Source organism: Lepisosteus oculatus, chromosome 24 (genome assembly GCF_040954835.1).
Source record: "Lepisosteus oculatus isolate fLepOcu1 chromosome 24, fLepOcu1.hap2, whole genome shotgun sequence".
Lineage (NCBI taxonomy): Eukaryota > Metazoa > Chordata > Actinopteri > Semionotiformes > Lepisosteidae > Lepisosteus > Lepisosteus oculatus.
In genome coordinates, this window is record NC_090719.1 from 15,568,481 (window position 1) to 15,595,376 (window position 26,896).

The window sequence follows — 26,896 nt, forward strand, 5'->3', positions numbered from 1 at the left end:
GACCTTGACCTCCAGTGACCCCGCCTTTACACGTCCCTTGGTGCGTGTTTATTGAAGAAGGAGACGGTGAGAAACTGATCATTTCAGGGTTTTTTTTTTTAAACACACACTGCTACGAAGTATTGAGACGTGCTCGTTAAAGCCTCTTGGTAAGAACATGCAATTGTTTGCTGGTGTTCTCTCTTTGAGACTACACCCGCAACTCTTCTGATTAGGGTGTGTGATATTCGTGACAAATCACTCCAACGCACAGAGGACACTGATATTTAATGCAAAATCCACCGCCGCCCCCCACCCGGGCAAACAGAGGAACACAACTGCAGAGCCGTTCCTCTCGCACCCCTCACAGACGCTTGAACTCGGGGTCACTGGAGGTCAAGGTCGCGTGATCACCGGAAGGACAAGGCGCTATATCTGGGGAACGAAACCGGCACAAACGACTGAGACCGGTCCGGTTTCCCTACGACGTTGTAGGGGTTCTGGGCAAGGTCACCCCTGAAAAAGAAGACGTTGTATCTAAGGAACGAAAGCAGCTGGGAAGTTACTTTCAACGGCACAAACCGGCACAAACGCTGCACTAACGATTGAGGTGGGTTTCGTCGTTTGTGCTGTGTGTAGGCGGGGGCAACTTCACGGAGCTTTTCATTACAGGCTGTTGGGAAGTACGCGACGGTTACTCATAAATGTGATTATGATCCATTACTGCTACGGAAAACAACATGCTGTTGTTGTTTTCCGCAGACGGTCGCCACTGCAGGTTGAGCGGGCCGGCTTACCGGCGCGGTGACGTCACCGCCCTTCCCTGTGAATAGGGAGGGCGGCTCAGGGAGATTTCCCTTTAGCTCAACGGGCGGGGTCCCTGTTGAGTGACCGGAGGCCCGGGTTCGAGTCCCTAGCGGTGGGGGGCCGACCTGAGGTGGGCACATACCCCCGTGAACCCGAGAGCGCTGCAATATATTCTTTGAAATTCTCCCGATAATTAGACTTGTTTAGATAATTAGATTTGTAATGCCTTTATCTATGGTGATAGATATTCATGGGACAAAATTTCACAAGTGACCGTAACAAAGTTACTGTGCAACGAGAAGAGTGATGTATTGAAACTTGGTTTGAATCATCACCCATTGAGGTAAGAAACAGAACAAATACAATGTACAGAATTATTTTTGTACAACACTTTTCCACCCAAAGATTTTGAAATTACTTGAGAGACTGTATGTACTGTATTATTATTATTATTATTATTATTATTATTATTATTATTATTATGTATATATTACTGTACATTAATACATAAAATAAATATGCCCACTGTATTCACCCCCCTAGGAGCCCCACTACACTGCAGATCAGGTAAAGAAGTGCAAAATTGCTATAACTGCAATAAAATTAAGAGGGAACTTAACTTGGTGGGTGAGATTTTGAGGGTTTAACAACCTTTCTCTTACAAATAGGGCAATGGGTCTTTGGTCTTTGGAAACCAAGCAATGAGAACCTCAGATTAACATTATTAAAACATTCATATCCCTGTATTTAAATCTGATATAGTTAAAAAAGGATCAAAATAGATCCACATTTATTCCTGTATGGCATCTTAATAATAATTCAGATTGAATGTGTAGGTTTTAGCACTATTGTTTTTTAACCAAAAACATAACAAAACAACAATACTGCAAACGGCTTTCTGATTAACTGACAATAAAAGAAAACAAACAGTGTTTGTACTTGGAAAGGTCAGTCCCACTGATAAGCTTGTAGCAATTGTTTTACAGTTGGTTTCATTTCCAAAACCCTGGGTTGGACAGACTCAACAGGTTTTGCATTGAGAAGCCTACTGTTGACTTCTTATTGTAATTGCAAAAACGTTCGAAAATGTCTAATTAAATTCTGATTCATTTTTTAAAATGCCATTTCATTTATTAGACATCATGTTTATGCAGTTTGGTAACAGAAAAAAACTCAATCCATAAACAACAGAAAGCCAATCAGAAAGTCTGTTACCCTGAAACAAGGTTAAGGAGCTGTAATGCATTGAATATTCCTAACTTTTTAACAGCTTTCCTTATGTGCATTTGGAGCCCTGTTGATAATTATTCTGACTGTTGTTCTGTTGTTAACTTAAAATATCTTACTTAGACTTAAAGTTAGATCCAAATGTTCCTTTTACTGTTTGGTTATCTGTTAACCTTACTTTTGAAGTATTAATATTGTGGCTCTCTGATGTGTCTGAGTACATGTTCTACAGAATATTGAAAAGTACAACACAAAAACGGTCAATATCTTGACAGTATAAATCCATGAGAAAGTTAACAAAGGTGAGAAGGCTGTTCAGTCCACCTTGCACATTTGACTGCTTGTAGATAATTTATTCCAGAGAACCTTCTTGCAAAGCCTTTAACTGTTGATTATAATATAAAATCAACCTAATGGATGAAAATATTGTCTATATGTAACAAGGAATAGTTAGACAAGTGGGCAACACAATTCCTGAATTATGACTTTTAATACTCTGTCATCAACTAAAGACAACTTTAGCCTGGTCTGATTATTTTGGAAAGTTTCACCAAGGAGGAAAGGGACATGATCAGTTCCCATTTTCCTGTCTTTCTTGTTACAGACACCCACCACTATTTTGGTAAAAAAAATGCCTCCTGTTTCCAGTCCTAAACCTCCCGCTTTTAATTTCCATTATTCACAGATCTTGATTGTACAGTATAATTCCCTTGAGTTGAAAAGCAATATCCTTTGAATTTTGCCTGTAACTGCCTTATTTATTTTTATACGGTATTCAGAATGTTTAAAATATAACAATAATTCTCTGATCTGTCAGTTTACTGCAAACAAGTATTTTAACTAGCCAAAGTGTTCTAACTAGTGACTAGTGTTTAGAACATTACAGGGTGCAGGCAGTGTAAATAGGTATTAAAATATGGCACACATACTGTATACTGTAAAGTCTCCTTCCAGTGAGTCTCATTTACATAATGTATGGTAAAAAGGGTTATTTCTGTATAATATAGTAGTTCTTTCTAGTTTATTTCTAGTGTTATCAAGGATTCAGCTTATATTATAGTATTGGTAGCAGTGTGAAATGGCAGTTAGGTGTCTAGACTCATAATTGGGAGGCTTGGGTTTAATTCCTGGGTGGGGAACTCCTGTTACACCTCTCAGAAAGATACTGCACTCAGACTGCTCCAGCAAAATGCCCAGACATGTAAGTAAATGGGTACACATGTAAGGCGGTTTGGGAATAAAGCATCGGTTAAATAACTAACTTATTATATCATGTTATAAACAAGCAGACTGTTTAAAATTAAATAATGAAAATAATCTCCTTAGTCAATCTGTTGAATATAAAACTATCTAATCTAATTTCTTCTTTTCATTTAATCGGCGTTGTGGCACAGAGCTAATTAAAATAGAGCATGGGATTACAGTGTCACAGAGCTGTGAACGCCAGGCTCCAGAAGTCACATGTGGAGCCCAGAGTGCACATGTACATTCCTTCTTCCCTTCCTAATAGCTCTTGTCAGTCAAAAGCATTCGTGGTCAAGAAAACCCTAGTCTAGAAGAAAAGAGACTAACACGTCGGCTTTGTATTCTACACACTAGGTGGGAGATTGCTGGAATAATGGCAAGCGGTAATGGAAAGGACCCTACGGGGAAGATGCAGACATGTAAGAGTTTAGATTGTGTTCATGGAGTGCTGCTCAAAATTCCCCAACAGAAAATCCTTAGTTGAAGAGCAACCCTTGGACAAAAGGCTGTAGTACACTGCAGAGAGCCATAATCTAAAACCAGCATAAAAGGTTAAGAAAATGTCTGCTTCCATTGCACTCTGTGGTCAAGGACCTGTGCTGCCCGCACAATAAACCCACTGCAGTCAGCTGCAATGTCCTTTCACCACTCAGGTTCGCTCCAGTGTTCTGGGCTTTATGGGCACATTGTGGTTTATTGTTAGCTACACCTCAACCAGGAAGGTTTTAAAGTCTCTTTCATAAGAGCTGCCAGAAGCCTGCACATGACATGCGAGCCCTGCAGGCCAGACTGCGCTGCCTAATCAGGAGCGTGATGAACAGCCTGGCTTTTTGAAACCCATGTTTGCAACAGCACTGCTAAGCGAGGCAGATAACCGGGAGCAATAGATAGCCATCTCAATCTTCCCCGGGTCCATTCAACAGTCTGCTCATTAGTCTGCTGTTAGAAGTTAGAATAACCTATTTATATATCTCATTTCATTTGCTTTTATACTAAAGCAAGGTGAAGCTGTATCAGGAGCATGTCTTTATCTAAAAAGGTTGCTGGATTCAGAGACTCAGTCTTGGAGAGCCAGAGTGTCTGATTTTCATTCATCTTAATTATTAAATTAAATTGGTTATTTTGATCAGAACTGAAGTTTTTTAGGTCTTAATGAGTAGGTAATTGAAACATGCCTGTAAACACCTCAGGATGCCAGCCCTAGAAGACTGAGATTATTCGACAGTGGTCTAACTTCTCTGCAGTCCACAAAGTATGATATCGTGTCTTAGAAATAGTGTGAACGGGAGATCAGTAGTTTTGTTTTCTAAAACTAGTTTAATGTCTAATAGGATTAAAATGAGTTGAAGGTGCCCAACTTACGTTTGCAAATAAACAGAATAGAAATTTAAATATAGTGATATTTCTGTGAGGCAGAAATGTATTCTCCTTCTAACTCTGGGCTTACAAAACGCTCCAGAGAAATAGCTGTTTTTGACATGAACTCGTGAATATAATAAAGTTTATGCAAGGATATATCTACTTTTTTTACATCCCAAAGCAGCTGTTAAAAATAGCCGAGAAACTGGTTTTGATTTAGCAATTGGTTTCCCTAAATGGAAAACTATGCCTGGTGCAGGCAGCTTCTAAAAAAAAAAAGACTTTTTGAGGACACATTTTTTAACACTCAGTTGAAAACATTGTGAGTATTCCCAGAAGCAGTTCATGGCCAATAAAGTAAAACAACTAAGTTTGTTTACTTAAAGAAGATATACAAAGGAAAAAACAGCCTCGAGGTACCGACATTTAAAAGAAACTGAACATTAATTAGCCTTTACATGTATATTTGGACCCAGTGGCATTTAATTTTAAGTTTGTGTTAGCAAAGTCCTAAAGTATAAAATTAAAATATCTTAAACAAGAATATGTCTTGAGGTTGCAATTTTTAGGTTAACCCATGCTGCAGTTCTACTCCTTCACAGAAGCATGTTTCATTGCATTAAAGGATCCACTGTCATAATACCGGAAAGTATTTTTAGCTCATTTTTAACTTTGAGATATTTCAGGAAATGCCTTTAATCTGAATTGAATCGCAGCTAGCATTGTGTCAGAGGGACACATACAAATCAGATCCCTGTGCAACAGAAATGACACTTTAAAAACAGAACTGAAATCAGTCTGTGCATCTGTAATTGGAATTGATCATCTTGACAATGAAAGAAAAAAACAAGTGGAAAGAAACGTATGCAGAAGGAACAACAAAAAAACATGGGGAACAAAACAATTGTGTGGGTTTAATAGGTCCTACAAAGGTATAAAGTCCTTAAAAAACCTGTAGTTCTATACTGATTTCAAAATACTATACTTTTAAAATCCCGAGCATTCCAAACAGACTACAAAAGACAAAAATGAAGTGATTTCATTCTCTCTTTCAATGCACAGAAAATATTCAGTTTTGTCCACCAACCCACAACAACACGTTTGGAGTAGCTTTTGTGTTGCATTTCTGGGAATGAGAGACGTCTGTATTAGGCAGCCTGATGTGTGTCTTAATTACAGCAATTGTTTGCCCCCCATCAGCCCCTGTCTTTAGCATGTTGTGTGCATCTAATTTCTTCCCATTGATCCCCTACTGGCTGAGCTTAGCTCTCTGCCTCTACTCCTAATTAAAATATTAGGCTCTTTTCTGAATAGCCCCCAACAGCCCCTTCCATTGTGAAGCCTACCTAACAAACAGTGCCTGAAACACAGAGCTGTGTAGGCTGGGAAACGTTTTTTTGCCTGTGCAATATTTACATAATTGGACAGTGTAACTCACAGCATACAAAAATAATAACAGCCATACCATAGACTGATTCATTGACCTGATATGATAATACTTTATTGTCTGAATTCTTGGAAATTTGTTTTGCTTCCAAATAGCTGTGGTTTACACACAGAGAGACTTATAAAAACATACAAACAGTACAAATAAACACATTTATTAAAAATAAATATAACATTGCATAACAGACATCAACCTATACTTTGTCATTTTGCACTACTCCTATGGGAATCCACATAAATGACCAGAACCTGAAAGTGTACTCCCCCACAGTGATAACTCAGTCTGAACTGTTGAGTGAAACTGACTTTAGAACGTTAAAACACTCATCAGAGGCGTCTGCTTTGTCACACCTAGTAAAAAACATTCATTTAATCAAAGGCCTTATTCTTAAAAGCGAGCTTCCTCATATTCGGGGTGTTTAATGTGCCTTATGTATACTGTATATATTATTATTGGGATACACCTTTATTTCCTTTATTTTGTACTCTGTATTCACTGTTGTCATGTCATCTGAGGTGCCTTGGTAAAACATGTCCCGATCTGTCTCTTCTAAAACATGCTTCAGGTTCTTCTTACCTTCCTGTGGCCACACCCTGACAGTCTTCTCTTCCGGTTTACTGCTGGGAATTCAAACGCGCTACATTATTGGATTTAGAAATTAGTGGTCTGATCTTGGATCCATACGCCCCAGCAAAATTAACCTAGTTTTTATCCGGAATACTGTCTTTTCTGGTTTGACCCGTCTACATATTGAGAGAATCCCAGCATTGTGATTCCCAGATTCCATTGATTGGAATCTGCAAGCTTCCTGAGATGTTTGTCCGAGTGTCTGAGCACAGTCTGTGATTCTCATCGCATCGTGAGAATAATTTGAATGGAATGCAGTTCTGTCAATATTCTGCCCTAAAACACTTATAAACATCTGCTGTGGCATGCCCATGGTGTACTTTTTAATCTGAGTGTTCATCATAAAATATTAATTCATATCAGCCTTGTCTAAAAGGAAGCATGGCAATAAACTTCATACAGTAGCTCATGAACGGATCCCCAAATACCTGTTGGAATTTGACTGCAGTGCTGAACTCAGACCCGACACGGGAGGAGACTGAATACAAACATGATTCTACATGGCCTCTTATACAGTATATTACAGGTTATCCAGTTGTTATCTCCATTATGTATATGGTTTCATTGATTTGGTATCTGAATCATTAAGATCAATCATTTTGAAGAAGTATTGACTATTTAAGTACAGATTCTGCAGATCTGAGGTCTGTGCTTTAAATTAATGAGTATATTTATCAAGCCCAGTTTAAAAATACAACAATTTGTCATATGTAAAGTTCTAGGTGATATGTTCTTGTGACTACTGAAAATAAGACTCATCCCAACAAGTATGACTCATAACACACTGTCATAACACACTGTACACATCACCTACTGATATCATCCACACCAAAAGACACCAAAACAAAACACATTTTTAGTTTGAGCTTTATTCCTTTGGTGTATCTGCATTTTACAGTGTTTAAAATTGCTACTGAACATGAGATTTAAATTGCTTCAGAGAAAACAAGTATAAGACATGTAATACTAACACATTACAAACTTTTAAGAGTTGATGTTATGTATTTTTAATATAAGAAAAGAGGCACAGATACTGTAGAACAAAACAGAAAAATACATTTAAAAATAAACCAATTAACTAGTTATGACACCTTAAACAAATAATGGGACATCAAGCGACATGCATTATATAATAATATATAGATCATATATTATTATATACTTTAATAGTAGAAGTTTTAAGTGATGTAGGATTTACGTACGATTTACAGCTACTGTATTTCAGCCATGTGCTCCTTTTCAGTCATTCCTGTTTGCCTTAAAGAAAGCAAAGCAAAGCCTGTCCAAAAAGATCCCGAAACATCTGGTTATCCATAGCTGATCTCTGAACACTCTCACTGTCAAGGGATGTAGCCCATACACAATCCTGCTTTTTCATTAAGACTGTGGGTGTGCAGGAATTTGTTCAACACAAAGTATAAAAACAGTGGGAGGATTCAGTTTTGGCAACAAGCAGTTATAGCTCTGAATCAGCCAGCACTGTATCAGTGTCTTTATTCTGAACAAAGTTAAGCGTTCACAGAAGACAATTTCACTGTTACCCGATTTGTTTTTCTTTGCACACGAGACATTTCAAGGCCAGCGGATTTCAAGACAGGAATAAATGCTGAAAGTTGATGACCCTACATATGAGGGTACCTCTGTTCTTCAAGAAAAAAAATGTGTAGTGAACAGCATTTACTTCAGTATATTTCTCATGAGTTCAGTGAAAAACTGTACTACAAAAAGGAATTTACTATGGGCAGTCTGGCTATTGTAATGTACAAAACAACTTGTAATTATATCAAATAATCTTTTTAATTCCAGTTCCTAACTTGAATACTGACAAAGTGAAAATGCTTTCTCATAATCATAAATTACTTCCTCACTTAAAGTCAGGAACAGAAGCTTTTGACAAGCTATGGATTAAGAGTCTGTAAAATGCAGGACTAACAGTGAGAGTAAGATACAGAAATGAGTACTCACAATTTCGTTCTAGAAATATATCATAGTAAAACATTTATTTAATAGATGTCCACTTTTTCTGAGACTTTTTCTTTTTAGTTTAGTCCATTGCTTCAGTTTAAAAAGGAATAAGCAAGCACTGTGAGGAAGCAAGGAATGAAGACAACTACTCATGTCCAATTTATGAGGTCAAGGAAGGGTTTGCTTTTGGAATCAAGACTTCATTACACAAAAAAAGGAAGTTTAGCACATTACATAAAGCAAGCTGGTTTTAAAAAATGCTCCACATGCCAATGAAGCACACTGTGCCCTTAAGTTTACAGCGGAAAGTCAAAGGTTTCCACATTTAATGAAGCACTACAGTGCTTTTTTATTGTATTGCAGTCGTGCAGCATTTTAATTGCCATCTTAACTTTACTGTGTGACACAGAAGAAAAGGTCTTCTTTTTCTTTTTTGTTGCAAAGTGACAAACATCATACATCATTACAGAAAGCTGAGCATAATCGCCATGCCTTAATTAGCCCGACTCATCCAGGCGGAATACAATCAGAGGGCTCTAACCTTCTTCCATTCATGCAATGGGAGTCCAAGGAACTATAGAGTTATGAATTCCACATATGGAATGTAAGACACAGCACTGGTAAATTTCATATTTCATAACACATCGCTGAAAGTAGTGCAGAAACTAGTATAATTACAGGAGCCATTTACTAGGTGTTACAAATTACATATCTAGATATTATTTAGGCCTTGGCTGCTCACTGCTACTATTTACTGCTCTATTCCCTCTGAATAGCTACACTATGTGGAACTGATCTAAAAGATAGTTGCTACTTCTGGTTTCTTTCCTAAAACAGCCTTTATTCACTTCAATAAAAAGCACAAAACTGAGTTCACAGGGGTGTAAGGTGTCTGGAGTACTGTAATTAAAAATATTTTATTATCCTTAATATAAATATATACATTTGTTCTTATTATAAAAAAACTATTTTTTCATTTTTTCTTCACAGCTACATTTTTATTTTGTACTCTGCTGACTCCTTAAAACTAAGACAAGTTCCTTGCCTACAAGGAGTCTCCTTCATCAGTAGAATCCCGACTCACAATAAGGCTCTATTCACACACCGATACAAAGACACAGGATGGGACAAGTGTGTGTCCACAGGCTGCCCCTGCCTCCTGGGCTGCTCCTCACGTCTACGGGAGGCTGGCGATGTCTCTCTTGGGCGGGGGGCCGCTGGGCTTCAAGATTGATCCGTTTGCCTTGTCTTCAAATATCATCACTCTGCAACACAAGGGGGACGGGAGAGGAAAACAATGAGGCGTGCACTTCAGCGGTCCCTGCAATCATGTCTCCCCGGGTCGCGATCAGTGCAGAAGGGGCTGCTATTTCACGATGCTCTTGAATACAGTATATCTGAAAACAAAAACCTCAGGGCAGATTCTGCAAGAATGGATTTCATTTTTTTATTGGATGTAGAATGTTTGCTTCCATCCATTGTCTAACCTCTTCTTCCAGCTCAGGGTCGCAGGGGATCCAGAGTCTGTCCCGAGTAGAAAGGGGTGCGATTCGGGGTACATCCTGGACGGGACGCCAGTCCATCACAGGGCACATACAGACACAGTCATGCACACACACCATGGCCAGTTTTCCCAGAAGCCATTTAACCCAGCAGCATGTCTTTGATTGTGGGAGGAAACTGGAGCACCCAGAGGACACCCACCCAAACACAGGCTGAACAAACCAACAAGCTCCATCCAGATAGCACAGCGAAGTCTGGAACTGAACCCAGGACCCCAGCGCTGCAAGGCAGTAATGCTAAGCACTGTTCCACCCCAAGACTCAATTCATTTTCATTAAATATCCACCGCACAATTCTGAGGTGCTAGCTATTTAAGGCTCAGCTCTCCAGCTCTCCAGGTTCAAAACACACAAGTTGGTTGGGCAGATGGCATAAAAAGTATCATTGCCTACAAATAATGTGCAAAAAAGCAACTAAGTACGCAAGGTCAACCTACAGTATAAATACAGCATCCTGGAGTCAGTCAGCCATGTTCAGTACACCAGCAGTCCCTAAGACAGTATCTCCTGTCTGACTGGGCGACATCCCAGACAATGACAGTAAGGCATCATTACACAATTACATAAACACAAACCTACTGATGTATTCAGGCTGCTGACAGAGGTGAAGCTCTTGCAGTGCAAGCAAGATTGACACTCACAGGTTAAAACTCGTCTTTACTTCTTGATGACTCTGTGCTGAACCTTTTATGATTTTCCCCCACACTGCAACAAAAGCCACAGTGCAAAAAGCGAAGCACAAGCACAAGATTCCAGATTACGATTTTCACTCTCAAACATTAACCTACATTACCCAAAGCCCCAGGTTGCTGAGAGCTCCTGCCCGGTTCATTAGGGTATCATTCCCCCCCATAAAGTATTTTTACCCCAGGTCCTGTCATCATTGATCGCTGGGTGACAAACCACAGGGGCTGACAGTTCTATTCGAGTGAGCTTCTTTACTTTCCTTTTTTGGTTAACCTCTTGCAAAGCTTCGATAAGCTCTTAAGAGCCCCTTATCCCTAAAGATAAATGGTTGTGCAGCTATTCTACTCCCTTGCTGCTGGAGCTCGATGTGTAAATCCATTACATGCAAACTGCTCTGGCTCACTCTTCAGTCCATGCTTCCTTTCATTTGATCTATTCCCTTTCTGTTTACTGTATGTCGAGTGGCCTGCACAATGGTTCACGGGCTCATCAGTCCCAAGCAGGGTCCCTGACTGATCTATAGATTTTTAATGCCCATTCACTGTTTCAGGATTTCTGGAAGAAATCCGAGATTAGCTGTGGTGGAAGCTCTGTAATTCAGGAGATAGCTTTCTCCTTCGGCCTGCTCCTCACACCGGCCTGTATCAGCCAGCGCTTCAGAGCAGCGCCCTGGAGGCCTACAGGGTGCAACACGCCTGAAGGACTGCTGCTCAAAAAGGAAAAAAAAATAAAGCTCTTCTATCTGACACACTCCGAGAACAGGCACCACAAAAAATAGGATTTGTTAAAACACACAGCACGAAATACGGCTGAGTGCACCAGTTCTTCAAAGCAGTTTGTAGTTTTGCTTCAGAAAAAACAACACTGATCTTATGGTCATAACCAAATCATGCCCACCACTATGTTAACATGTTCTCTAAAAAACACACAAAAGAATAAGCAAGCAATATTATATTGAAAATCAAAAAATGTCTTGGTTTTCTATTATCTATATATGAGAATTCCATCAATAAACGTAACGTAGCTGCTTTAATTTCTATTTTTATCAAAATCCTCATTATTCTTCTACCTTTAAATAGTCATTTCAGGACCAATATATGTTTTATAAGTAAAGGATTTATAAAACCCTCTGACTCCAGGCATGGCTACCAGCATAGCCTAGTATAGAGGCCAGGACTACATACAGCATGGCAGGATTGTCTTGGACAAATATGTGTTATATTCTGTAATTTCTCTGCAAACTCAATTAAACCTGATTGCAGATTTGTAAGCTTGGCCTTGTGCTGTTGATTTCCATTGCCAACTTGGTCAGTTGCCAAAATCATGTTTGTTCCCAGTAAGCTTAAGTGGGGAAAAATGAACCAGAAAAAATCGCTCACAACTCTAAAGAATCACTTAAGAGTGGCTGTACTCCTTTCTGTAGCTACGCTTTTGGAATAGCCAAAGGCGTCTTACGTGATGCAGCTACAATAAAGCAAGGATTCAACAGGAAAAAAAAACAGCCTCAGCATTCTGATCATGTCAATTCTGCACAAAAAGCCTGTATTTTGAAAACTCCTGAAGTGAGTGTTCGATAGCGACTCCTCGCACTGGAGCAGTGGTGCTGGAAAACCATGCAGTGTGAGCTCAGATAAGTCTGTCTGCAAGTAAACAGCCTTTTAGATCTTGAATCTTTTCAGGAGAGAGGGACAAGCTCTGAGGATACTTTAGTCTTACTTTGTCCTAACAGTGACACTAACACAGCATTCCCGTGGGACCCACAGGACCCACAGTTTGGGAACCAAAACATGTGCCGACATTCAGGATCAGGAAAGAAAAAAAGGTTTTTTTCTTGAGACAGGCAAGGAATGGGTATATGCTGCTGAAATTGAATGATGCTGGAGAGATCGAACATCATCAGGAAAGAATGTGAATTTTGTTAGGTTTGTTTGCAGCCCATCAACTAGTAGCATTATCATTTTTAACCAATTAGAGCAATTAGAGACACCTTAACTAAAGAAATATGTAAACAAAATACAAAAATGTTTGGTATTATTGTGGGATTCAGTGGTGAAAGGTATTTCGGGACACTATGACAGGTGACCAGAGATTCTTTGCAAAAGCTTATCTTAAAGATGCATTGCTGCAGGGCTAAAGCAATCATGCTTTGGGGGCTTTTTATAGATGCACAGGAGGATTATGAAGCATGCACCACACACAACCTGCACAGGTGGCTTAAGTGGCGTAAATGCCACATACCCTTGGGTAGCTAAATGCAAATTAAAATCACTCAGATATCACACAGTGTGATCCTATACATGCTACAATGTGTGTCCTACATATCTGTCCATGTGATACCGTGGAAGGGGAAGGCTTTTGCAGTGCTGTATTGGGCAACAACTGGAGAGGTGCAGTCAGTGAAATTACCCCCTGCTGAATGACAGTCTCTCTATGTGCAAGTTAAGTCTACGATGAAGTAAAAACCACCTCTTTTCATTACAAAGGAATTGCAAAAGGTGATATAATTTTCTGGGGACTGACACCTTAGCCTCTCGTCACACACTAGTGGAAATCTTACACTGTACAGATGTGTTGATGCAGCTTCCATGAGTCAGACGAGCCAGGAGGCTGCTACAAGGGTGACGAATGTGATATCATTCAAAGATTGAATGAGAATGAGCAGGAAGTAAAATTCTGTTGTCTCTTATCTAAATGGAAGAAGGAGCATTTCACTGTTATTGCCTGTGAATGCAGGGAAACATGTAATCAAGTGACAAAAGAAGTAGGATGATTTTACAAAATGCAGACATAAAAGTGAATAATAAACTATATATATAAAAAAATTAAGTATAAAGAGTAAGTCAGGCAACTAAACAGCATAATTGAAACATACCAGCAAGCTACTGTATACTGTATACTGTCTTGTAAGATAAAGCAGATTAGTGTGTAATAAAAAATGGAATGGCAAAACATTTGATCTGAACACACTGTTCTAAGCTCAAGAACTGTACCCACAGGCCAATTTCAATGAACCATGTTTGCAGGTCAAGTGACTCCCGGGGCTGACAGGAGCACGTGAGGGAGGAAAGAAGTGGAAAGGAAAAGTTCACTTCATGAAACAATTAGCACGTTTGGATTAAGGGAACTTTGTCTGGTTCAGGGTCACAAAAGCTCAGGGTTTCGACTAAAACATAAATACTGCCAACTTTTCAAAATACCAAAGGCCAAAATCTTTTTTTTTTCTTAGGGTGTGCACTAAGCAAATAAATATTTACTCTGTTTACAAGTTCCAAGCACATCCAGATTGTTGTTCTCCATTGCAGGTTATGGATGGCCTGCTGGCATGATGCCCTTTTGTGATTAAAGCGCCTAACACAACGGCATGTTAGAGAACCCATCCCGACGAACTACCCCGACGGCCTGACCGGAGGAGACGCACGGCGGGGAGTTTCCGCACTCCGCTCGGGGATCTGAGGAGGAGGCCCACGGCGCTGGACTCTGCCTTCCTTCCACTGCACAAGCCCACCCGCCCAAGAAGCCCACCGAGAGACAGTAACATGCTGATTTTGCAACAGATCAACCAAGAAACAGACACGTGTTCAGGGGCAGCTTTTGGCTGGAAACTAGTTCCCAGATGTGGCCCCTAGGGTCCCCACCACTCACAGTTTTAAGACAGCAGATCTCTTCCCCAGCATCATCTTGACGAAGTCCCTGTACGAGATGGTTTCGCTGCACCCTCCCGTCACCTCCGAGATCATCTTCTTCATCTCCAGGTGAGTCTTGGGCACCCCCAGTTTCTCCATCATCCTCTTCAAGCCCATCATGTCTGGAGGGAGCACAGAGTCCTCGCCATCAGCCACTCACACCTGCTGCCTCTAACCTCATGACAGTGAAGGAGGGATCCTAACCATGTGACATCCTGTCACTATACAAAGGACGGGAGCCAAACTTTAAATCGAATGAGACACAGCGTTTCCAAATCAAAGAAAAAATCATTTTACTTGCAGTATCTGTTGTCTAAAATTGTTCTAATGTTCTTAAAATGTTATTCTTAACTAGAAAGGTAAAAACATGTCACACAATGTTTTACTATTTTGGGGGGGGGGACGGGACTTTTTTTTTGTTTTGAGAAAGGAATATTAAACATTTTAATTTAGAAGATGAACAGGCAACCAGGCAATGTGACAGGTGTAGAACAAAACGCTACTGTGACTGTTCTAATAAGAAGTGCTACTCTGACACCTTTAGTATCAGGATGTTCCCGGAGCTGATACATTTTATTCTTGACAAATTGAAAACCTAAATGTGCTGTAAGGTCACACACTTACCAATCTCTCCTTGATCATTCAGGTCAAACTCTGCATACTTATCTAAAAACAGATAAAAATGCCAAAGAAAATGGTCAGAGATAATAAATAAATCTCCTAAAACTGAAAGTTCTTACATGGGATGAAACCACTAAACAGTACAAAAGCATGATTGTTAATAGAGTTTGTGGCGAAGATAACTATACTGGAAAGGAAAGAAGAGATCTGATTGTTAATGGTTATTAAGATGGAAAAAAGTACACAATACTCTTGAAGCCAAAGTATTTAAGGCTGATCTGATACCCCACCCAAATAATAAACCGAGTCTCAGTGCATACAGCTAATCCTCTCAAGTACATGTATAGTTACAGACATTACCGACACTTCTCATGAAGCAAAGATGTATGGGGCATTTGTTTTAGCCAGTGGTAAATGAGATACCTGGTTATGTACAATAATTTAACAAACTCTGTGCTAATAATTATGATTAATTACTATGCCAATAATTACAGTTAATTTGGCTGTAACAGAATACTTATGATACTGTGATTCTATATGACACCTGAAATGTATTAGCTCTCTGCTGTTCTACAGACCAGAACATGTAGAAACTGATGTGGTCTATGGGGGGTTAAGCATGATTAATTTAAACTTGGTGCTGGAAAGCTGGAAAAGACGTTTCTTCGGGTCACTGGAGCTGCTGAATGACATGAAAGGAAATTGCCAAGAGTAACTCTTCAGTCCTGTGCAGGGAAATGATGCCTTTAGAAGCTGACATTGATTGGATCACACATTAAAGAGAAGCTCTGACACAAACAGAAGCCTGCTTCAGAATACAGGTCCCACTTTTCAAATAGATCTAACCTACTATGTTGCTTCAGTTGTTTAAATCTTTGCTCAAATGTTGGAGATATTAAGGCAGAATAAGAATGAGCAGAGACATCCACAATGTCATTAAAAAAAGTTGAACTGATTTGCAAAACTTATGATCCTAACATCCCTGTAACACTCCCTTTCACAACCAAACATATGTTTCTCTTTCTAGATCTAAATAAGAATCAAATTGCCTGAAATTGCTAAGCTTTCCCATCTCAGGTCTAATAATAAATCAGGGAAAACCAAATTATTTGACAAAGCAAAGCGAGATGAGCCTGGGATTGATTTCCTCGGGTTCACGTCCTGACCAGGCAGTTGCAGTTGTAAAAAACACTCCCCAGCCAGGGACTGTCAGCAGCTGGAGAGCAAACAGACAGCTTTTAAAAACATCGCAGGCACAAATCACGGCAGAGCACTGCATCTGAGCTCACGTCAAGGTCAAGAACATTCAAACAATACTTCTCACGAGAAAATACTCAGTGGCACTTTGTTATTGTCGTCTTAAAAAAACAGTAAAAACACAGAGGGCCGGGCTGAAGGGAAGATCTGGAAATGTGCACATTACCCGTTAAAGACCATCCAGTCCTGCTAAGGCTTACTGTAGGTCACAGAAAAACCTTTTCCGATGCCCTTCAGCAACTGTGCACGTGGGCCTTAACTCTTGCTTCGCCTCTGTCTGCCTTGCTAGCAGCAGCAGCCATTCTGGCTGTCTTGACTAGAACAGCCAGTGCAGCTGAGAGAAGCTCTTTACTCATCGCTGCCTCGTATGTGAGGCACATGTGGTGGCACTAATTGGCACCAAGCATCCAGGCAGTTCAGTGCGTCCAAGCAAGTGAACTTCACAAGGGGCTGTGGACAAGACTCTGCCTCGAGGGAGCTGCAGACTCACAGAAGCCAACAGCAATGTCACAAGAAGCCAGTGTTCAGTTAAACTGAGAGCTGAGCCCCTCCTCCATGTGACAGCTGTGTAGTGGGCAGCTGTCTCCTATTCAGACAGGTGGTCCTGACAGGTGGAGGGATGAGCTCTGAGAGCAGGCCCAGCACCGAAGGGTTTGAGAGATCTGAAACAACACGGACAGCAGCGCTACAAGAGATGTACTCCTCACATAATGTAATTAATAACAGGACACGGACCAATTTCACTTCTTACTCCACTCTGAAGTACTTCCCTGTCTGCAAGTTCCTCGCTCAGGCCAGATTTCTGCCTTTGCCAAGTTCTTACAAATCATTTATATTAAAATCAGTGTTTCTGTAGACTATTATTTTGGACATTCAAACACTACACTAGGTCCCAACCATATGTTTTAAGACGTGGCTCGCCAGCAATGACTTCTACCTGCTCTCCGGCCACCCACAGAGCCGTGTTGCTCCAGGTTTGCGGACAGGGGACTAAGCACCTACCGGGAGGTGTAGTGTATCTGTAACTGATATCACCGCAAAACCTGCGGACCCCTGGGAGACAGCGGGAGCTTTTGCTTGCTGGATTTTTACAATAATTAAGTGAGGGTTGTCTGAAAAGCTGGGATCATCTATTGGTTCCAGGCAGTGATGCAGGGAAACATGGGTGTAAAAGGATGGACAGTAGAAAGCTTTCTGGTTGGAGCTACTGTATATACAAGGATATACAGTACAGATTAATAAACAGTACAGTCTGTATATACAGTACAGAAGGACTAGATGCAAGCGCAGCATTGGACGGCCTTCATCATTGTAATTCCTGGATTGCTTTTCATTCTTCATTGGGTCCATGTCACTCACTTTTTGATAAAAAAAGATAAGTTGTACTGTATTTTTGCACAGAATACAGTATTTGTGATCATACTAATGTTAGTTATGCTTCAAATGAGTTATGAATATAAACAATACAGTGCCATCAGTCCCTCCAAACTGAATTTGGTGTGTGCAAAATGCTTTGGTTATAATACTTATAGCCTCTAACACTCTTCAGATTAGCAAAAAAATCCAGAAGAAATAAGTAAAGTCAAATAGTACATCTCCTGCAGAGGTCAGGAACTCTCAGCAGTTAATGCAGCTAACTGAGCTACAGCATTCCAATCAGTTATTTAGTGAAGCAGTCAGTTTTCAACAACACATACAGTACCAACACATCACAATGTGCCTGAGCTGGGAAAGCGTGCATTTTTATTTTCTGGTTAAAACAAACTTAATCCTGAGCTGGCAACCAGACACTGTTCCAGTCTGCTGATTTTTGGGGCGAAGATTTAAAGATCAACTCTGGTTCTTTGAAAAAAAGGTCAATTACAGAGCAACACTAGTGTTTTAAATGTAATTCAAACGAAGTCTACTTTTTTTAAATTCTTGTTTTTTTTTCCAATGGCTTGTCTTCGGTGTGCAAGAAAACTTTCCAGTGTTTGTAAAGATTAACTAATGTGTAAAATGTGATTTAAGTAAATGTATCCAGCTTTGGATTTGGTCAAATATAAGTATAGAAATCTTTTCTCCTTTACTTCTCTTAAGCCTAAATTAATTTACACTTTTTGACTTTAATTTAAACTATTAAATCCTTGCTTGGCAGGATAACTAATTTTTAATTTTAGAAAATCATATCCTAATTAGCCATCAGGAATAATTTTAAACTAGTTTAAAAAATATACATAAATAAATCAGTAAATAATTGTCCACCTCCAAGGAAATTCCATTTTAGTTCTCTCTTTGACAGTTAAGGTGCATGTGGATTAACCCATTAAAAAGATTTCACAATACGAAGCCTGTTTAGTGCCTCCAATGCAGTTTCATGGAACAAAAACCGTGTCACCTACTGAAAACAGGACAATGCTAATATTGTTCGTGAGCTCTGGGCAATGGGCCTGGCGTGAGAGGTGGCCTCAGAATTCCTGCAGTCCAGCCACAAGGAGGGGTTTGTTCCTGGGCCCTCGCTTCTCATTTGCACAAACGGCTCCCGCCCACCGCAGCCAGTGCTAAAGAAAGCCAGTCTTCAACAAGAGACTGGGGTCTCACGGACCCCCTTTCAACATCTCCCCACTCTTTTGTGCGTTTCCGGCAGGTTTTAACAGCACACAGCATTTGGATGCACGAAAACTGGACTCCTCCCTATGTGCCTGAGCCTCAAACAAGCCCCGTTTCTTGCCACACATTTTAGGGGCATTGGGGGCTCCTCTTGGGCACAGTCTCTGTCTTTGACTCCCTTTTTCCTCAGCTTTCTGCTAGTAGTCCTGAAGGCCTGTACTTGCGCACAGAGCCTGAGAACTGCCTGGGCCCGTGAGAGCTCACAGAGGCATTAGGGCCACTAATACAGGATAACGTTTGTTTTGGGAAGCTGATGCTGTGATTCACTATGAAGTGTTAGCATTTTCATTCATTCTAAGCTACCCAATTGCTTATTCATATTTTCCATTTCTATAATACAGAAATTATAAAGTTGAAAAAAATGCCATTTGTGCCCTGTAGAGTTTATAATACTTTCAAAGTGTCATAGAAACTCAGCTAGTGCTAAGGCACCGAGTGGCACAATGATACGGTAAGTGACCACAGTGAAGTGCTGTAGTTTCAAGGAAGGTACTCATCAGAAGATTTACTTTTAAAGGAGTCTAGCTTCTCTTCCAGGTCCTCCTCATCTCTGTACTTCTGATCTTCCAGGAACTCCTAAAAAAAGAAATGCAAACATTAAAACATTCTCCCCTTTGCCTTTAATCTGTAACACCCCTGCAGGCAAATTATTTACGGATCAACATCTATGAAAGAGCTTCCGATCAAGCTGAGGAGGAGCTATATTACAGCATCACCATCTGTTGGAAATAAATATTTTATCAACCAGTATCTAATAAAGTGTTTTAACATGTAAGCTGACAAGCACATACTGAGAGTAGCAACCACCAGGCTTGTCCTTATTCATCTTTATTTTTCTAGTTCAGATGCAAATACACATCCACATCACAAGGCTGCTGCAATCTTTATAATATATTAATTCAACAACATATTGTTACAGGCTTACTGTAAAATAAGGCTGGGAATGTACGTGTTTTATATTTTTCCTGCTATAGCCACTCTGGTTTAATTCTATGAAAAGAGAGAGCTTTTATCAGGTATTTTTAAAAAAGATCTCTTTTTCAAGAGAACTGCATTACATCCTCTCTATCCTGGGCTCTGTGCTCTGATTACAGACATGCAAATGTAGCCATCAAAAGCCTTGGGCCATTAACAGAGCTCTCTGCTCCCCCATGGTTCTCTGGACTCTCTGTAACTAAATACCACATCTTGACCTATTTTTACTGGGTTATCAGACAGAACAGAAAAACACCATTGGCAGCAAGAGAGATGAAAGGAAACGCCTGAGATGGAGGTTCTCTGCTAGTAGTAACCAGTACAGTTCAGTGTACTGGTTAACGTGCCTGCAGAACATAAGCCACCATCGCCCAGTTCAGTTTAGACGTCAGGCTTGTGTTTCCAGACCTGTCTGACACTTCAGCCTCACTTCATTCATACTTAATCTTTTACACACTGGCTTCGGTTTTAACACACCACTGCCTACAGATCAGACCGGGAGTGAGACTGAAGGTCAGGGTGTATCATTTTGATTTAAGCTTTTGTTGTTTATCTTCTTATTCCCCCTTTTCTGTTTTGTGTATGTGACCTCTCAGCCATGTACAGGTACGTACCATTCTAATCCAAAACCACATACAGCGAATATTTGCCCATGTTCGAATGGATATCCGGGGTCAGAGTGTTTACTGCAATGTTTTCGACCAGTGAGAGAAATAGAAAGTTAACTAAACACCAGGTATGTGTGGCTCTGCACACAAGAGGTGGAGGGGGTATGAAAAGGTTCTGTCAGGAATGTGCTGAACAAGGACATTCCTCTTTGACTGTTTCTCAAAACAGCAGCACAATGAGTCTGGCCAGCACGAAACAATGAACACTGGAGGACTGTGATAATGACAGAAATCATTTCAGTAAGAAAGAAGCAAGACCAAGTTCAAAAGTCTAACACTGATACAAAGTGTTATTGGCCTTTGGAAGGCAACTAAATTAGGAATAAAACCATGTAATTAAGAACTCAAAGCCATAATGACTATTTATTTAAGGACTATTTTAATATATACCACAAAAATGGGTTTGTGCACGTTGAGTGCAGTTGGACTTTCTTTAAACCATTTGACAGGTGCTGCATTCTTGGTCTCTGTTCTTAAACTGTCCAGTATAGTAAGTCAAAGGCCCTCAGCGCTGTTCTGGGACAGACACAATCCAGCAGCATTTCTTTTTGTTAATTAGCCAGCTTAAATAAAAAAAAGTGTTAGATTCGTTCTGTCATGACCTAAACAACTGAATATGTGTCTAAAGATGCCATGTTTTAATTTGAGGATCATAGCTGGGGACTTTAGAAGTGATGTTTTTTTTTATTTCTAGCAATCATGAAAATGTCTTGTTTATTGTTCTATTCCTGTTCTTAACTGTTTATTAAAATAAATATTAAAAATGCTCCCTAGATCTTAAGATTGACAGTTGCACAAAGTGAACAGGGAAAAGCTGGATAAGGATTGAAAAATCCTACTTTGAAAGGGGAAATAATCTTTATTATAAGCAACCACAGACACAAAGAAGGAGGTACAGAAAATGGGGTTCTTAGTGAAACTGAACAATGAGAATAAAACTGCCTGTGTCTTCTCCTGCTATGACAACAGCCCCTTTGTCACTGGCTTCAAATTAACAACAATCTTACATTACAGCAATCAGAAGCTCAAAAGTGTGTTTCTGTTTGCTCAGACCAAGGAGTTCAGTGTGGCCAGACCCAGCACTAGATGACTCAATAATCACTGGAGCACATGGCACAGTGTGCCAGGAGAGAGGCAGGCGCCACTGTACCCTTTGTGACCTTAAACTAACCTTCCTCTGCTGTTTGGACCTGGATCTGCATCAGAGCTTCAATCCAATATGGCCTCAAGGACTAGCAATCAAAACAACCCCTGTGGCAAAACGTAGATTATATAAACTGCCTTTGGCTTTCAGTACCAGTATGACACAAGATTTTAATTTCTATGCCTGTGAAGAATAAAAGGAAAGTAAAGCAAAAATGTAAAAACATTATGCAGATATTTTAGTTAAACCAAAAGTAAAATAATACCAGGAAGCCATCATTTCTGAAGACCAATGTATCTTATATAAAGTGGAAGAAAATAAATTATCCCCTATAAAAGGTTGTTTAGTGTGCTTTTCTGAAGAAAGGATTTCATGCCTGCACTTACACTTTATGGTACGTTCCCTAAAGTTCTCAGTGTACCCTAATGTTCCCAGTGTACCCCAATATTCCCTGTTTCATGTTAGCACACGTTTCAGGGGGTAGACCACTACCTGCCCACTGAGAGCAGCAGGAGCTCCACAAAGGGCCCGATTCCTTTCAGCAATCATTCTGTCTTCAGTGTGTGCAGTCATGCACCCCAGGCAGTGGCAGCTGAACCTACACTTCCTCTTGTACTGAGCAGGCTGGTTACAGCAACAGCACCATGGATCCAAAGGCCAGTGAGGCTAACTGCTCTCATGCTGTCTTACAAACCCCTCATTATGCTACAAGTTACAAATGTTACAAATGGTGGTTTTCTCCTTCCTTCTTAGCTGGTCCTCAAAGTATTCATAGCTCTCATGTTAATGAAAGTTGGTTTCACAAGAAAAAAACATGCAAGTTTACATTGAGCATCAGGTGAATAAATAAACTGAAGACTTGAAATATTGTAGGAACGGTATTGGGTATCACAAAAACAGAAATGACCAAAGTGCATATTTCTCCAAATATGTTACATTCAAACTGAATCACAACCCAGCAACTACTCTGTTGTGGATTCCTGTAGCTTTTTATTAGTTTCAGGCAGATCTCAGACATTTTTGATGTTTTGTCCATGCCGAACCTCTCCGGCTCCTCTGGATTATGCTGTTTGCTCTTGGGAACTGCTTCATTCAGTTCATTCCTCTGTCTGGGACATGGAGATGGCCAATCAAGAACGTTGAAGTTAGACTCCTTTAACCATTTGGCAATACATTCAGAGCTGGGTTTTGGGTCATTAGCCTGCTGGAATTCCTATTTGCTACCAAGGTTGATCTTCTTAGCAGAGGAAAGAGGTTTTTGGATAAAATATTCAGATATAATTTGGAGTCCATCCACCTTTGAATTCTAGCAAGGGCACCAGGATCAGTAGCTGCACAACAGCTCTAAATCAGACCTACTTCCATTCTTCACAGAAGGGATGACATTGTTTTTTCACCTCAGCATCATCTTGCTGTGCTAATCATACTCCTGGAGAGACTGCCCAGAAATTCTTTGTGTGTTTGTGTTTCATCCAGCCATGTCATGAGGTTTCATCTGACTTGAGACATGTATCTGTGACTTTGCTAATTCATGACTGTCCTTCCAATATTGCTATGAAACTTTGCTGCAGACACCAGATTCATGAGTTTAGCCTCAAATGGTACTGTAGCTTTGTATATATTGTGAACCGAAGATGCCAGTGTTTTCTGAAGGTTCTCAGTTGTTGTCCTTGGTTGAGAATTAATTGTCAAACCACTTTTCTGACTACATTTAAATAAATGTTCTCTTTCTGGTTGGGTAGCACCTATCCCATTAGCCTTTAACTTCTGGATGATTGACAATACAGTCAAATCTGGAATGTCTTATTGATTGTTTTATTTATGTTATTAGAAATATTGATGTTGGTAATATTTTATTTTAGATTTTCAGATAGTTTTCAGACTTTCCCCATGAAGATGCTTCTATAAACTTGGGTTTATAGAGCCTTTGTAAAACTAATACTTAACTACCCAATATTACAGGTTTACATTTGAAGGACTTATTTTAATCATATCTACAGAATAAAAGAAAACATAATGTATTTAGATAAATATGTAAGTAATCGGCCAATCGTATTTCACTTTCACCCAATGCTGGTATCTTACAACTTCCTGTGCTTTAATTCATTCACCCAAGAAATACTGAAGGTTCACTTTGGTTTTGTTTTGGTAAAACCAGCTTTTGGTAACATTATAACAAGTACATACAGTAGGTTTGGAGCCAACTGTAATTCCAATACCATACTACAGCTAAAAAAAACAACTTTAAAACACAGCAGAAGGAGCAGCACTGTCACAGCCAGAACAAGGCGCTCCAGTGCAGCTGAAAAGAACAGACTCTTTCAGAGCACCTGTTGTGTATCCCTCAGCACACTGGCAGGGTTGCCAGATCTCTGAGGTTTTTCTAAATAGGAAAAAGTAATTCAATGCCTCAAAAGACAAGGATTTTGCAGAACAGGCTATAGTGTAGGTATTTTAATTCAAGATGTAGCTCTTCTGCCATTTTCTTAGCAGAAATTTCTACTTTTATGAAGTATTACTTCTGGTTCGATTATTACAGCACAGCTTTTGTTTTGGGACAAAGCAAAGCAGAACCGTTGACAGGTTAAAGGTATATATTGTCCAAAAATGATTATGAATTAATGAGCTGTCGCCACCAACAGTGCAAGAACTACAGAGCAAAGGCAAAATACCAGTGTCACTTGAACCTGTTGAGAAATCTGCACACTGCATTCACACAACAGCACTACACAAGTACTATGTACTTTTGAGAGTAAGTGGAATCGCATTTAGCTTTGTTTTGAAATTCAGCTGCACAAGTATAGCAGTGTGGAAACGATATACACAATATTACTTAATTCTGATTCCAGCAATACTCTAACATAATGAATATAAAATTCCCATCTTTAACGTTACAATTCAGGAATTAAACAGCTCATTAGGATGAACACATCCTTCATCACAAATATTCTGATACAAGTACTGTACTTCTCGACTTTATGGATAGCTAAATGTTTTCTTTTAACATTTAAGGAAGAAAAACGTACTTGTATTACATGAACCGGGGAATTCGGACGTTAAATTGATTGGCTAAACGATTTAATTAGCCCTCTGGATAATCTGAAGTTGCACGCAATGCTGTCGTACAGTACAAATAGAGGCAGAAAAGGATTTTAAAAAATGAAAAGCGTATTGTACCTTGTTAATTTGTTCCAGCCTTTCCCTTTGTTGGGCTTTTAATAATCCAAATGCCTTTCCTCCTGCAAATTTTAAAAAAGCAAAAATTATTATTAAACCGCCAACAGACTCCGAGCCAGTTTGAATCTGATCAACAGTGCTCAAGCAATCACATTGCCCAACGTCCCAAGCGAACTCGGGGGCAGTAAAGAGGTACCGTCTCTCGCTTTAAAAGTGCTGATATAGCTATCAATCTCTACCTTGCAAGTTCTGATCTGAAGGCATCTTCCGGTTGCTTTTTGTTAACAAAAAAAAAACCTCGCAAAATGCAAAAGTGCAAAGCCCGATCTGCGCGCCTTTCTGGCCGCTGGACTCTCTGAGGCGCACTGGGAGAGTGAGGCTTGTGCCCGCACTCCCAGCGGCTGATACTGCTCCGTGTTAGAAGAGATGACCAGCACTTGAGAGCCCCAACCGGCCCCCACTGGCACTACATCAACAGAAGAGCCGCTCACACCGCTGTTCAGTGGCATTGTAAGGATATACTGTCAGCAGTGCAATTTAATTATATTCCTGGAGAAAAACCAGATCTGGCGTTAGCGGCTCCGTTGATGTGATCTGAAATACAGTTGCTCATATTAAATACCCTTAACCGTATATAATAATTTTTTTTTATTATTTTTGAAGTTGTGAAAATTTGCAGTCCTGAAGTCAGACTTTCAACATTTGTAAATCGGTTCTTGATGTTAATGATAACATGTTTAATTTAAAAACGATGCATAGTATTTAGTTTTTTTTTTTAAACATATACAAAGAAGGTAGGAAGAGTTATAACTGATATATTTCGGGACCAGGTGGGGCTGCACACTGGTGGTGGTGGAGGGGATCCCCATTACCTGTAGAGTGCTTTGAGTGGAGTGTCAAGAAAAGCGCTATGTAAGTGTAAGCAATTATAATTATTATTTGTAGATCTGTGTATTAAGTACATTGGGTCTGGAGCAAGGGTGTTTTGTTTTATTATTGTGCACAATAAATGTATCACTGTGTGTTTGTTAATGTAAAACTGTATTTGCAAAACATCCAACAGAAACTCTGTAAACTTTTGTAATCATTTCATCCAGTTCAGGCTGTCAGGGAGTCCTTCATAGGGCCACTGACACACACATACACATACTCACATCGGGGCCAGTCCATCACAGAACATACAAACACACACAGACACACCGGGGCCAGTCCATCACAGGGCACACACTGACTCACACACACACACTCACACACACTCACACCAGGGCCAGTCCATCACAGAGCATACACACACACACACACACACACACACACACACACACACACACACACACACACACCAGGGCCAGTCCATCATAGGGCACCCACTGACACACACACACTCACACCAGGGCCAATTTTCCCAGAGGCTAGTTAACCTACCAGGAGGCTGCCCACATGCCAGCCATGCAGACAGCACCCCAGGCCCAGAACTGAGCCCAGGACCCCAGCAAAACGGTGCTCACCACTGCACCACTGTGCCACCCAGCTTTTAGAGCATGAAAGGCAAAACTGTTTTTGAGGAATTTGCTCCCTCTGCTGGCTGAAGGTTGGAAGAAAAACATTTTTCACTGACCTTGCTGACTGATTTGAGGAAAATCCTTCTCATGAAAGGAAATTCAGCCTTAAAGCATGGAGGCAGAATACACAAATAAAGAAAAAAGCATGCTTTAAAGCACCGCTTCTTTAACGAAACAAGTCTCATGCATGTGCTCTTCTCTGCGCCTGAGCCCTGTAGCCCAGGATAAACCTATGGGCAGCCTGGAGAGTGGAACAAA

General features: G+C 40.1%; 1 protein-coding gene and 1 long non-coding RNA gene across 2 annotated transcripts; one reads left to right on the forward strand and one right to left on the reverse strand.

The window, feature by feature from the left end:
* Positions 1–469: 469 nt before the first annotated feature.
* Positions 470–14,890, forward strand: LOC138224998 (uncharacterized). Its single transcript, XR_011183527.1, has 2 exons — positions 470–589; positions 14,208–14,890. It is a non-coding gene; the product is annotated as an uncharacterized lncRNA (long non-coding RNA).
* On the reverse strand, positions 7,541–25,503 carry aif1l (allograft inflammatory factor 1-like). The gene is made up of 6 exons (XM_006640767.3): positions 25,319–25,503; positions 25,080–25,141; positions 19,625–19,691; positions 15,213–15,254; positions 14,548–14,710; positions 7,541–9,921 (listed from the first exon to the last, which is right to left on the reverse strand). The coding sequence occupies exons 1-6, from the start codon at positions 25,341–25,343 to the stop codon at positions 9,834–9,836; spliced, it is 447 nt and encodes a 148-aa protein (XP_006640830.1). The 5' UTR covers positions 25,344–25,503; the 3' UTR covers positions 7,541–9,833.
* Positions 25,504–26,896: the final 1,393 nt, after the last annotated feature.

Excerpts from the sequence above, each read along its gene's own strand:
- aif1l (XM_006640767.3), bottom strand. The coding sequence starts at position 25,343 with ATGCCTTCAGATCAGAACTTGCAAG. Across the intron at positions 19,692-25,079 it reads GGCTGGAACAAATTAACAAG|GAGTTCCTGGAAGATCAGAA; the intron begins GTACAATACGCT and ends TTCTTTTTTTAG. Across the intron at positions 14,711-15,212 it reads GAATGATCAAGGAGAGATTG|ACATGATGGGCTTGAAGAGG; the intron begins GTAAGTGTGTGA and ends TGCTCCCTCCAG.